The 12,269-nt window shown below is 36.8% G+C and overlaps 2 protein-coding genes across 2 annotated transcripts in view; one reads left to right on the top strand and one right to left on the bottom strand.

Moving 5' to 3' along the window:
- The window catches only part of LOC137002658 (complement C3-like), a 29,338-nt gene extending 24,919 nt beyond the window's left edge, over positions 1-4,419 (top strand). The window contains exons 15-18 of the mRNA XM_067362451.1: positions 1,138-1,296; positions 1,390-1,519; positions 3,250-3,327; positions 3,518-4,419. Of these exons, the coding sequence (XP_067218552.1) occupies positions 1,138-1,296; positions 1,390-1,519; positions 3,250-3,327; positions 3,518-4,419 (1,269 nt within the window). The remainder of the gene's footprint in view (positions 1-1,137; positions 1,297-1,389; positions 1,520-3,249; positions 3,328-3,517) is intronic.
- Positions 4,420-8,983: 4,564 nt separating this feature from the next.
- Positions 8,984-11,364, bottom strand: LOC137015991 (uncharacterized). The gene is made up of 4 exons (XM_067380747.1): positions 11,234-11,364; positions 10,690-11,004; positions 10,408-10,473; positions 8,984-9,749 (listed from the first exon to the last, which is right to left on the bottom strand). Exons 1-4 carry the CDS (start codon positions 11,313-11,315, stop codon positions 9,529-9,531), a joined length of 684 nt encoding a protein of 227 aa, XP_067236848.1. The 5' UTR covers positions 11,316-11,364; the 3' UTR covers positions 8,984-9,528.
- Between the last annotated feature and the right edge of the window lie 905 nt (positions 11,365-12,269).

Raw genomic sequence — 12,269 nt, 5'->3', positions numbered from 1 at the left:
GACATGGGAGCCTGGCGTGTCTGTGACACAAGCAGTGATGTAACTGAAATTAAAACAACATTACAGAAGCTTACATTAATTTTAGAGAAAATAAAGTCAAATTAAATAAGCAGTTAACTCAAGCAAAATCGTTCCAGTGTCAGTGTTTCCAGTTAAGATGTTCTAAAAATGCTATTTCAAAATACTGCACAAACATCACAGGCTAATACAGTGTTAAACTTGAACGCCATGAATAATTAATGTGTTATGATGATGTATTAACTAATTATCATGACGCAGAAAGTGTTTACATTAGTCCTACATGATATGTTGTTGAATCTAATGATTTTGTTGTTTGTCAATTTTATTTTATTCTAACATTATCTTAATCAGTTTGATAATCAACCAGCCCTAAAATTCTTAATGATCAGTATTGCTTAAAGGATTAGTTCACTTCTGAATGAAATTTTCCTAATAATTTCCTCACCCCATGTCATCCAAGATGTTCATGTCTTTCTTTGTGAAATGAAGGTTTTTGATGAAAACATTCCTGGATTTTTCTCCTTATAGTGGACTTCAATGGCCTCCAAACGGTTGAAGGTCAAAATGACAGTTTCAGTGCAGCTTCAAAGAGTTTTAAACGATACCAGACGAGGAATAAGCGTCTTATCTAGTGAAATGATCAGTCATTTTCTAAAAAAATGGAAATGTATATGCTTTAAATAAACAAATGTTTGTCTTCTAAGTGCCTCCTCCAAAACCACATTTGTCCTACACCTTCCCTATTCAGCTTATGAAACGATCATTTTGACCTTCAACTGTCTGGAGGTCACTGAAGTCCACTATATGGAGAAAAATACTGGAATGTTTTTTATCAAAAACCTTAATTTCTTTTCAACTGAAGAAAGACAGACATGAACATCTTGGATGACATGGGGGTGAGTAAAATATCAGGAAAAGTTTATTTGAAAGTGGACTAATCCTTTAATATATAGGTGTAAGAGCTCACAATGGTCACCAGAGGGTGTTCTTCAGAGAAAAAAACTTTCGTGTGACGCCCCCTAGGCAACTGCCTATGTCGCCTATGCCACGGGCCGGCCCTGTGCACAGATATGATACATCGATGTAATTCTTGCTGCTTAATTGTGATGGTTTTAGCTCAGTTCAGGACCAGTGGAGGGAGAAAAACTCAACTCGTATTCACCACGCAGAACCTTTAAGTTTCAAGTGAAGGGTGACCCGGGAGCAAAGGTTAGCCTGGTGGCTGTGGATAATGCCATCTTTCTGCTGAGTAAAAACTGCCTGATGCAGAGAAAGGTCATTTACAATACACATTTCTCTTCATAAATGCAAGTCAAACAACTGGTTTTCTCTAGGAGATTCATGGATACTCATGACTCCTTCATTCAGGTGTGGGAGGCCGTGGGTCAGGGAGACATGGGCTGCACTGCAGGAGGAGGCCGGGATAGTATGGGTGTTTTCAGCGATGCAGGACTGATGTTTTATTCCAGCACAGGACCATCCACTTACTCTGGATCAGGTGCTTCACACACAGCATTCTTGCTCTGTCCATTTTAAAGATAAATAGATTAATTATATGTACAATTAGATTATTTATAGTGTTTTGTATTAGTTTTTTTCAATATTAATGTGTTTATACTTGTTTACATACTTTTATATAATTTTGTTACACTGTATGTCCCCACATGTAGCAGAATGACAATAAAGCTCACTTGACTTGACTAAAAAGATATTGTAGGGGGATTTGCAGTTAACCCCTTTATGTACAAAGATTGATGATGATCCCTGATTATTGTTGTTCAACATTCACTGCACAGCTTTGAAACGTGACCACTCTTTATGATAAAACTAGATTGTAAAGTTTTTTATTTTACTCGCCAGACTTTTTACATGGAATTCAAGAACAGTCCAAATGAAAATATTTTTACATAAAAACATATTTTTACATAGATTACGCAGGTTATATACAACTGTATAGACTATATATAGATTAATCCTTGATAAAGTTATAAAAGTTCAGTCAAGCAGTTACACTTTTGTTTGATTAACATTAAAAACATAGACAGCAGCAGAAATATTAGGCTGCTGTCACTTTAAGCCATAATACATGGATCCAGCATACTGTACTGATATTGTAAACATGTGTTGTCTTTCTCAACTCTTCATGATCGTGTTTACTAGGATACTCACCAAGACAGACATTTTGACATCATTTTGTGTGAAATTGTGTTTTCAAGTGCAAGACACAAAAGAGCTCAATTCAGCATGTTCTGTCAGAAGCGGCTTTCTGGGCATGTGTGCGAGTTATCTTTCGTATCTTCTTGCTAAACAAAACGTGCAAATGATAAACTTTCATGACAATGTAGCACTGGCCTGATCAGAACTGTCAACTTGGGCATCGGGCAGCTCAAGTGCATAAAACTCAACAGTATTGGGTCACAGAACTACGTTATCTAGGCACCAGCTTGTCCGGAACACCAACTTGTTCCAACTTGTGTTGACCTCACCAATACTGATCTGTAACAAAGAATAATAGTGCACACACCAATACACAGGATACACAGCTTCTTGGATTTTGTTGAGTTCTTGCTCTAAACAGGAAACTTTCCCAAAACATCCAGATAGCATATTCTTTCTCTCAGTGAGAGGTACAGACAATATTCATTATTATTCTTTAGTGCTGGAATATAGAAAAGCAGAGTAAATGCTTTAACATGTAGACTACAGATTGAAGTGACCCCTGTGACCTCAGCTGTGTTAGTCAGCTAGAAGAACAGATGCGTTTTAACATGTTGGAAGTCTCTCTCAAAAACAGAGAAAGAGAGCACAATACATATAATTATGTAACTAATTCAATTTTATAAGCTTGATGAAGTCATTCAAATTATTTAATGTGTAGAAGATTAATAACTTGATTATAAATCACTCAATACATATTTTTATATAAACGTAAATTTATATACCAAGTAAATATACATATCAAAAACTGACTTATCAAATTGATTTCAGACATTTGAAGGTATAGTGAAAAAACTGAGCTAAAAATATAGACAATATTTTGTATTACATGCTTGTATGATGATACATGCAGGCATGTTGGGAGATTAGACACTGTGGATTGTGATGAGCGGGAATAACATGTTGGTCTCGTGCTGTTTTTACTCCCAGTCTAAACAAGAGATGGACAAGCAGGTCTTCTTTTCTGATGTTTAAGCTTTCATTTTTTTTTTCTTTTTTTTTTTGGAATAGATCATTGCTCCAAAAAATCTAGGAGGAAAAGGTCTTTAAAGCAAAAAGCAACAAAATTGGAACAAAGAGAGAAGCTGGGTGAGTCAGCATTATCTTCACAACATCACAATACGCTTAAAACACTATCTAGTCATAAGAGCAGAATTTAGTTTTACAGTACAAACTCACAAACTTAAGTACATGTTCCCTATGAAGAATAAAGTTAGTAGTCTCATGCTAATGTTTTTATAAACAGACAAACATTTACCAGTGTGTTCTTCTCTTCCAGAGGAGGGTTTTTCTGACGAGTCCCTGCGGAGGTGTTGTGTGGACGGCATGAGGGAGATTCCCATGCACTATTCATGCCCGCGTCGCTCTCTCTCCAAGGACCGATGCTGCATGTTAGCTTTCCTCCACTGCTGTGTGGAGTACCGAGGGGAGGAGCTTGATAACGTGACCAGGCCTCAGATAGAAGAAATAAATAGTTGCCTTATGGGTCATCAGGGCCCAAAGGGAGAGCAGGTCTTAAGGGAGCCTCAGCGCCCAAGGCCCCTAGGGCCCAATGAGGCCGCAGGGCCCAATGGGGAGCAGGTCTTAAGGGAGCTTCAAAGCCCAAGGCTCCTAGGGCCCAATGGGGCCGCAGGGCCCAGCTGGGACGCACGGCCCAAGGGGGAGCAGGTCTTAAGGGAGCATCAAGACCCAAGGCCCCTAGGGCCCGATGAGGCCGCAGGGCCCAGGTGGGCCGCAGGGCCCAATGGGGAGCAGGTCTTAAGGGAGCTTCAAAGCCCAAGGCTCCTAGGGCCCAATGGGGCCGCAGGGCCCAGCTGGGACGCACGGCCCAAGGGGGAGCAGGTCTTAAGGGAGCATCAAGACCCAAGGCCCCTAGGGCCCGATGAGGCCGCAGGGCCCAGGTGGGCCGCAGGGCCCAATGGGGAGCAGGTCTTAAGGGAGCTTCAAGGCCCAAGGGTCCTAGGGCCCAGGTGGGCCGCAGGGGCCGCAGGGGCCGCAGGGCCCAATGGGAAGCAGGTCTCAAGGGAGCTTCAAGGCCGCAGGGGCCGCAGGGCCCAATGGGGAGCAGGTCTCAAGGGAGCTTCAAGGCCCAAGGGTCCTAGGGCCCAAGGGGCCGCAGGGCCCCCATTGGGCTTAGCCCCATTGGGCTTAGGGGGGTCTCAGGGCCCTAGGAGGAAGTAGAGCAGAGAGAGATATAGGGAGGCTACTGTGTCAAAATGATTGATGATGAAACTTGTATACTTAAATGTTTATCTTTCTATGAGATTTTTTATATAAATGAACGGGTTAAAATGTTTCAAAAACTAAAGCCAATGAAATAAAAAAAGAGTATGATGACTGTTGCTTTAGTATGATGCACTGCTCACTAGATTTAAACTTTCAGGCCTTTGCCCACGCACCAGTTGATCCGAATGTCTTTACAAATGTTATTGTGAATAGAGATGAAAAAAGTACACATGTTCTTTACAAGCTGAAACACCCCAAAATCCACCAATCAACTTTCACAAACACACACATGGCATACATACAGCCATTTTAAAGTATTGGTTTTATGTTATCTGATCAGAATATGCATTTTTTTCTTTATTTGGAGTAGGAGAGAGAAATCCTATACTGAGACATTTGAAACTAAAAAAAAAAAAAAAAGCAGAACATGGAGAAAATGGTCTGAAGGTACTGGAATGCATCCCAGCATGCAATGTGTAGAAAACACACATTCAAATATGGAAAAATTATAACCGCTGCAGTCAACAGCTTGAAGTATCATGCTGTTAAATAATTTTTAATTAATTTGTTACAAATTCAGAGGAAAAAAATAAAGAATGGTGATGTTAAAAAATGAAGCCTTGGTAAAACACTGTGTTTCAGAAAAAAAAAAAAAGAGAAAAAAATCAAGAAACATAAAATTTATGTGTGGATAAAGTCAAGATATCTAACTATTGTGAGTCAGGTATTTGAGGTAAACTAACCTGGGATCAGTCTGGCTTGTGAAAGAGTTAGAACCATCATTTGTGTATGCTGTTAGGTTTTGTTTCATAGTCAATATTTGTACGGTTGCATTTATTTAATTCTATTTACGAATATACTGTTTTTACTGAGTTTGTCTTCAGCTAAACAAATATTTAAAATTGTAAAAAAACATTTAAGAGATGTTAAACATTTTTTTGATCGTATGCCATTTACCATAATGGCATCCTGAAAGAAGAACAAATCGAGACAAACATAACAACACACTGTCGTGCCTGTTTCCTGGATCAAACCTAAAAAGACAGTATTGGAGCAGTCTGAATCAACTAACCTTTCACTTAAAATAACTACTCATCAAATTACTGAAGTTTATTGAAGTCCTGAGTACAAAGAAAATATGATTCCATGACTGTAACATGCTGTAACTAAGTGTAATAGATAGACTTGTTTTAAGCTCTCAATAGTTGTAAATGTTACACAAAAACAGCAAGACTCACTTTTCATGTTGATGCATTATGTGACTTGTGACCGCTTCATACGCAGACCAGAAAAGATGACCTCAAAGAACATTACAGTTTTAGTTTCAACACCCTTGTGTAGTAGGAGCATCATTATTCCCTGCGAGTATGTTTGAACTGTACATAAACTAACAAAAATTGTAAATCTGCTAGCGGAAAAATGGCATTTACAAATCACAATCTTTCACAATAGATCAGAAGAGAGGATTTCTATATATATGTTTTCATGTGGTCGTAGTAAATTGTGTACATATAATACCTGTATAAAGATTGTCTGAATTTCATCTACAGCTTTCACAAGGGCTTGCAATGTTATACTTCTTAAATGAGCTTGCATTGCAACAGCGTGGCATAGACTCTAACAGCATGATGACACTGTTTTCTTAGTTACTAGGCCTCTTGAATTTAGATGTGAAAATTGATTGCACTCGTAACTCCTACAAAGATCACGGTTGAGATTTATCTATAGCTTTACTACAGTGTGCAGCTTTGATTACCGTCATCAAACATTAATGAATGCATAGCTTTTAGTGCTACGGTTAGATTATGTCTCAGTTGTAATCGTTTCAAGTGCAAACAACCAGACTTAATTTTGGTGTCGACGCTTCATGCAATCCCACATCGAAGAGATGGATAATTGCACTACAAGAACTATCAATTTACTTTCTTAGTAACTAGACCCTTGAATTCGCATTTGAGTTTTGTATTCAGATAATTCCTACAAAGGAAGTTTGACTTTTATTTGTAGGGAAAAAGGAAAACCAGTAAGCTGTATTTTTTGAGTCAAAACTTTTAATAGACAGCCGATGCAATTCTTAAATGTCATGTTGGATGCTAAAATCTGGATTCTTATCTAAATCATTACTAAAACTTTTTTTAAAAAATGGCGTGAGCACTTGATACTAGAGTACAAATATTGTATAATACATGTTGGAAGTGTGTATAATTCATGTTCACAAGTGAAAATCACCCCTTTTTCCTTGTGTCAAACGTATTTGGTAGCATGATTCTTTTGTTTCATCATTTATTACTCTAACTTCATATTTATCAGGCTGATAAAAGTAGCATGAGACAAGAAACGTACATTTTTATAAAACAAAAAGAAACAATTAATGGCCTTGTGTCAGAACACACGGTACACAGAACACAAGATACATTTGCTTCTAATTTTTATTCAAACTTTAAAACAAGATTATCATTTTGAAAAAGTGTAATACAGTATTTGATTTTGGGGTAAAACTATCTTACATAGTAATGTGTTTTCACCCATTGTCCTGAACCTTTGGCTATCCTTAATGGTTTCATTGTGTGAGAAACTGATTTGGAGCAAGGTAATATCTATTTGTTAAAAACATTGCAGCAAACATATTTAACAGATACACAGCGAAGATATTTAATGCGGACATGCCAGGTGGGGGATTTGGCCTAATCTTTGGTTTTTAAGCACAATTAAATATTCTCAAGAGATCCATTGTCCCCTGGAAGTCACATCTTCTGAAAGACCTCACATGTGCGGATTCACTTAGTTGAAAAATTATGTTTTACCTTGTAAGGTCTTTAACACCTTGCAAAATCGTTGAAAGTCAAAGGGCATTGTCATCAGTGCTCCCTAAAGTCTGTTCATAAGGCCAACAGACAACAGTTACATCAACATATGGTAACGTTTGAAAATACTCACATTTTTGAGTAGATAACCAATGTATATTTTTAGTAAAGGGTATGTTTCCACATTGATAATGTCCAGATAAGAAGCTACAAGAAAAGTAAAACCATATACAACTTATAAGTGCAATACTAGATACTGCAGAATGTCAGATGTTGAGTTCAGGCACACCATAATAGTATGACAACATATGACCACTTTTTGTTCGATTTTTAATGTAATATCATACTTTGAATTAAGACGAATAAAATTAAATATTCACTCTAGACAATTTTTTTTCAGGGGGAAACAGCACAGAGGAACAACTGGCCTCTCCCTCTCTGAAAATGTGGGATTTTTTTAAAGATACAACTTAAACTAAAAAGAGCAATGTTGAGTCATTGTTTCAGGTGACGGGAGTTTTGAGGCATCAAACACACAGACACCTTCACGTTTGGATTTTTTACATTTTTAAATCAAAATTGAATATTCATTTTTAAAAAATGTTTTTTTCTTATATTTTTCTTATTATGACAAACTCAATGTCAAATCTGAATAGGAGTAGAACAGTTGGCATCTAACTCAAAATAACTGCTTTCAACAGATCGATCTTTATTCATAAACATTTGTATTATGTGTAAAAGTTGAAGAACATTCGATGCGAAGCCCAAAAATCTGCATCATGCTTATAATCTCTTGACTATGAAAACACAACAACCAGCAAATGTCTTAAAGTGGTGGAACAAAACAAACCTCAGTATACGTTGTGTGTATCAAAATGTTAAATGAAAATAAATAGATAAATAATAATAAATAGAATGAAGAAAATAATTGCTTCTATACAACAAAAAATAAACTATTATTCCTGATCAAATAAAGGTCCACTGTAGATGTCAGTTAAAGGGTTATTATGAAAGCAAAAAGCACTAAACACCAATAACCTTGACTTATTAAGCTTTTAACACAGTTTACCCCATTTCCCCTGATATATGTACTTACAAGTCATTTAGATGCTGCTTGGACTTTTGACTATATACAGATCTCTTGTACGATTTGTCTATTTGGATGATTCTAGTGACCTTCATGATTGTGTAGATATATATGTCAACAAAACCTATTAGTAACATGAAAATTATGTTTCTTTGGGAGGTTTTGTCTTCGCTATGCTTCCTCCTTCCACACATGCTGTAATGGTCTAAACCACGGCAGTCAACAGCTTGAAGTATCATGCTGTTTAAATAAAAGTCTGCAGACGAATGTTGTAACTTGTTTGCAATTACAGCAGTGTTTACAGTAAGTATTACTGTGGAATAACCCTAAACCAACAGGTTGTGTAGCACTGTGTAATGTAAAGGGGCAAATCCAGAAGTGTCACAGTTGTGCACAGCTGCATTTAGGCATAAGAGATGTATTCAGATGCAAAAGTGTCATTAATGATCATGTGAATGTAACTGGTCAGTGTTTTAACGAATGTGTGCAGTGAACCCTTTCCCACCCTTCACAGCTGAAGATGATCCTCCTCTCCTCCCACTTTATTGATGGAAAAAACGTGATCCCACTTATTTCATGACTGCTTAGCAAATAAGTTAAAGAGACAGAAAATGTTGATGGGAGTGTAATGATTCTGTGATGCGAGAAACATTAAACTAATACAGATTACAGTCAGTTTAGACAGTACAGTGCATTTTAAATATTACTTTCAATATCAAAGTTATTCTTGCGTTTACTTGATAAAGATTTCACAGCAGAGAGACACATTTGTACAATTATACTAAAAGACTTTTACTTGATAAAACCATCTTTAACTATTAATCAGAGGACATAATGTTATATAATACAGAGCATAAACCTTTAAAGTGTTATTCTGATGGCCAGTCTTCTTGGAGGCCAGCAATATTATTTTTAAATTGGGACATATATATATATATATATATATCATCACCATTGCTTCATTTAGCTTTTGTGATGCATATATTCATCATCATGTAAAGTTATATAGGCTACAGTATGCATTGCTAATTATTATTATCATTTAACAGATCAATCAAAATCATGTTGTATGCATACACAACCAGTAAATGCCAAAGAATGAAAAAATGATCAGCAGTGCAAATACAGAAAATCTTAATGCATGTTTAATATTTGGGTTTATACCAGCAAACTTCAGCAAACATATCTGGATCTAAACCTTCTGCTCATTTCATACTGACGGTCTGATTTTACTCCGTGAGTCTGACGGTGGGATCTGCTCTCTTCTGCTCTGTTCAGCTCACTTCTTGTAGATCTGACGTCATAAACCAGAAAAGCAACAGTAGCCACACCCACCAGAGCAGAGAGAGCCAATCGGATCACAGCTTCAATGAAACCACAACAGTGGATGTCGTCTAAAAAAAGAAAACGAATTGTGCATTCAGATCTCTTTCAGGCTTACAGATAGAGTGCAAGCAATGAATCCAGAAGCTTGACTGTGTTTGAGGGGGTTTTCATGCACACTTTCTTAGCTTGGCAAAATAACTTTAGCTTGGATTGTTTAATATAATGAATATAATATAAATTTTAGAACTTGATCTTTAATCTCAGCTCTCCTAGAAACCAGTGTGATTATGTGATTCTTTCTCAAATAACTTTGTTTTTGCCCTGAGCAAAAGTGTTTTCTAAAGCAACACCCACACTCATGCTCATCTGCGGTCTGCTTTCTGTTCCAGAGAAATCACAAAAGAAAAAAACTAATGCACTTAAGTGCACAAACTTCATTCTCTCTCTATGAATGCATGAGCTGATCAAATGCAAACTTGAATGCATTATAAGTGGCTTTGGATAAAAGCATCTTCCAAATGTGGTAAATGAACATCTTGCTATTTTAATAGGTGTATGTGGTTGATTGTTTAGCACCTATCAGCAGTTGCATAAAGCAACACTTCTTCATGTGTTTGACCACAACTGCATGCCTGGTTTCCATTCTCGCTTCAGTCATAGTGAAAGCTTTACAAAAACTAATACTGAACACAAACAGAGTTTCCATGTATATTACGAGTGAAATACCTGAACTGGGCTGATGGAGTTCAGTAATGCTGGCATCTTCAGTCTGGGTGAAAAATAAATTACTCACTGCACAACAGGACGACAAGAAATCAGAGGTTGATGATCTTTCTGGTGATGAAGTGCTTTGTGGAGATTCTGATAATAACAGATACTTTGACAACAGTCTCATTGATCTTTATTTATAGTAGATCCAACGGGAACTAAAGCCATTTAATATAATGTAAGGAATAACAAAAATATATATATATGATAGTCATAGCAACACTGTTATTCCTTACTCACCACAGACAGTAACATTGAAGCTCTTGTATTTGGTCTCTCTGCTGATCAGTGATAGTTTGTAAAGTCCAGAGTCTGTGGTTCTGGTGTTTGTGATGGTCAGAGATCCGGTCTGATCTAGTTTCAGTCTGTCTCTCATTCTCCCATCAGGACCTACGTATGTCAGGTTAGTTTGCGTGAGTCTGCTGACTTCAGCTATTCTTGTGCTTCTGAACATCCACTGTAGTGACACATATTTCTGTACTTCAGTAATATCTGTGTTTAGAGTGACAGAATCTCCCTCAATCACTGAAACTGACTTCATTTCATCCGTCACATCTAGAGAACAAACAGAAACCAGTTTTATAACAAGCTTTTAAAAAGACATAATGTTTGTTATTTATGACCAATATGTCAGTTATAGTTATCATCAGTTGTATTTTGGAGGCATTTTTCCCCTTGCACTTTGAATGAATTGTAGTAAACAAACACTTAAAACTCTACAATGCAAAGCGTTTCTTATTTCTAAAAATGCGAGAAGGAACGTCATAAAACACTCATAACTCACCAACAAGACGCCACAAGCACACAAAGAAGAAAATAAAAGCGTTAATCATATCCCTTGGCCGTTTGCCAAACGCTTCAATCATGCAGTAAACCACTCTAAAAACAACCCGTTCATATCACTGACTGTCGCTGCATGTCATCTAATGCCTACACTACAGTAATGGGCGTTCACTGCTGGTTTAGCGGATGTCACGGCAAGATGATGCCACTGAATATGTTTTCTCAACGCTTACAGTAAACTTTTTGGAGGGGAGAATGTTGTTGTTATATATATATAAATGGATTAAGTCCATTAAATTAGGCGTGTTACGCAACCCAGTCACCAGGCTTTCTCGCGAGAAAATGTTTGAAGTTGCAATTTCGTATAAATTCGGACGATATGTAGGAAATTACTCCACTCCTAAACATAACCCTCAGTAGGGGTTCTGCAATAAAGTTTCAACACCCGAAACATTCTGTAAGAATTTTGGTGATGTTTTGCAACATAAATGAAAGTATGTAATATGAGAGTATAGCAACAACCCCTTCCCGCTCTTTTTTTTTTTCTTTTTTTTTTTTTTTTTCTTTTTTGAAGATAGAACAAATAACAAGCCTAAGATATGCATAGGCAAACATGTATGCAATACAAAGTGACATTTAATGCTTGAACAAACAGGGGAAGACAAACAATTATCATCATTGTCATAACATAACAATACAACAACTTTAACTCAGCCACTGTTTATATAGCTTTTAAGTTTTTAGAAAACGCAATAGATTCAAAAGATATTTCCATTTCAAATTTAAATCTTAAAAAAGAGATATGCATTCAGAAAATTTGAATGTGAATATTTAGCTAACAACAACAACAAAAGGTTTATAAGATAAATATAACTTCAAAACTTCAAACTCGAGACCAAGTTCGTGACGTATTTGATGACGTAGCTTTAGGGCGCAGTCAAGTCTACTTAGTTTTGAGTTTGATTTAGAATTACGAACACATCGGAGATTCGAAAGTAACCTAATTAGCCGCGTTATTAAATTCAGGATCTTCACGG

This window comes from Chanodichthys erythropterus, chromosome 3, assembly GCF_024489055.1.
Source record: "Chanodichthys erythropterus isolate Z2021 chromosome 3, ASM2448905v1, whole genome shotgun sequence".
Taxonomy (NCBI): Eukaryota; Metazoa; Chordata; class Actinopteri; order Cypriniformes; family Xenocyprididae; genus Chanodichthys; species Chanodichthys erythropterus.
This window is presented reverse-complemented; position numbering and strand designations above follow the sequence as displayed.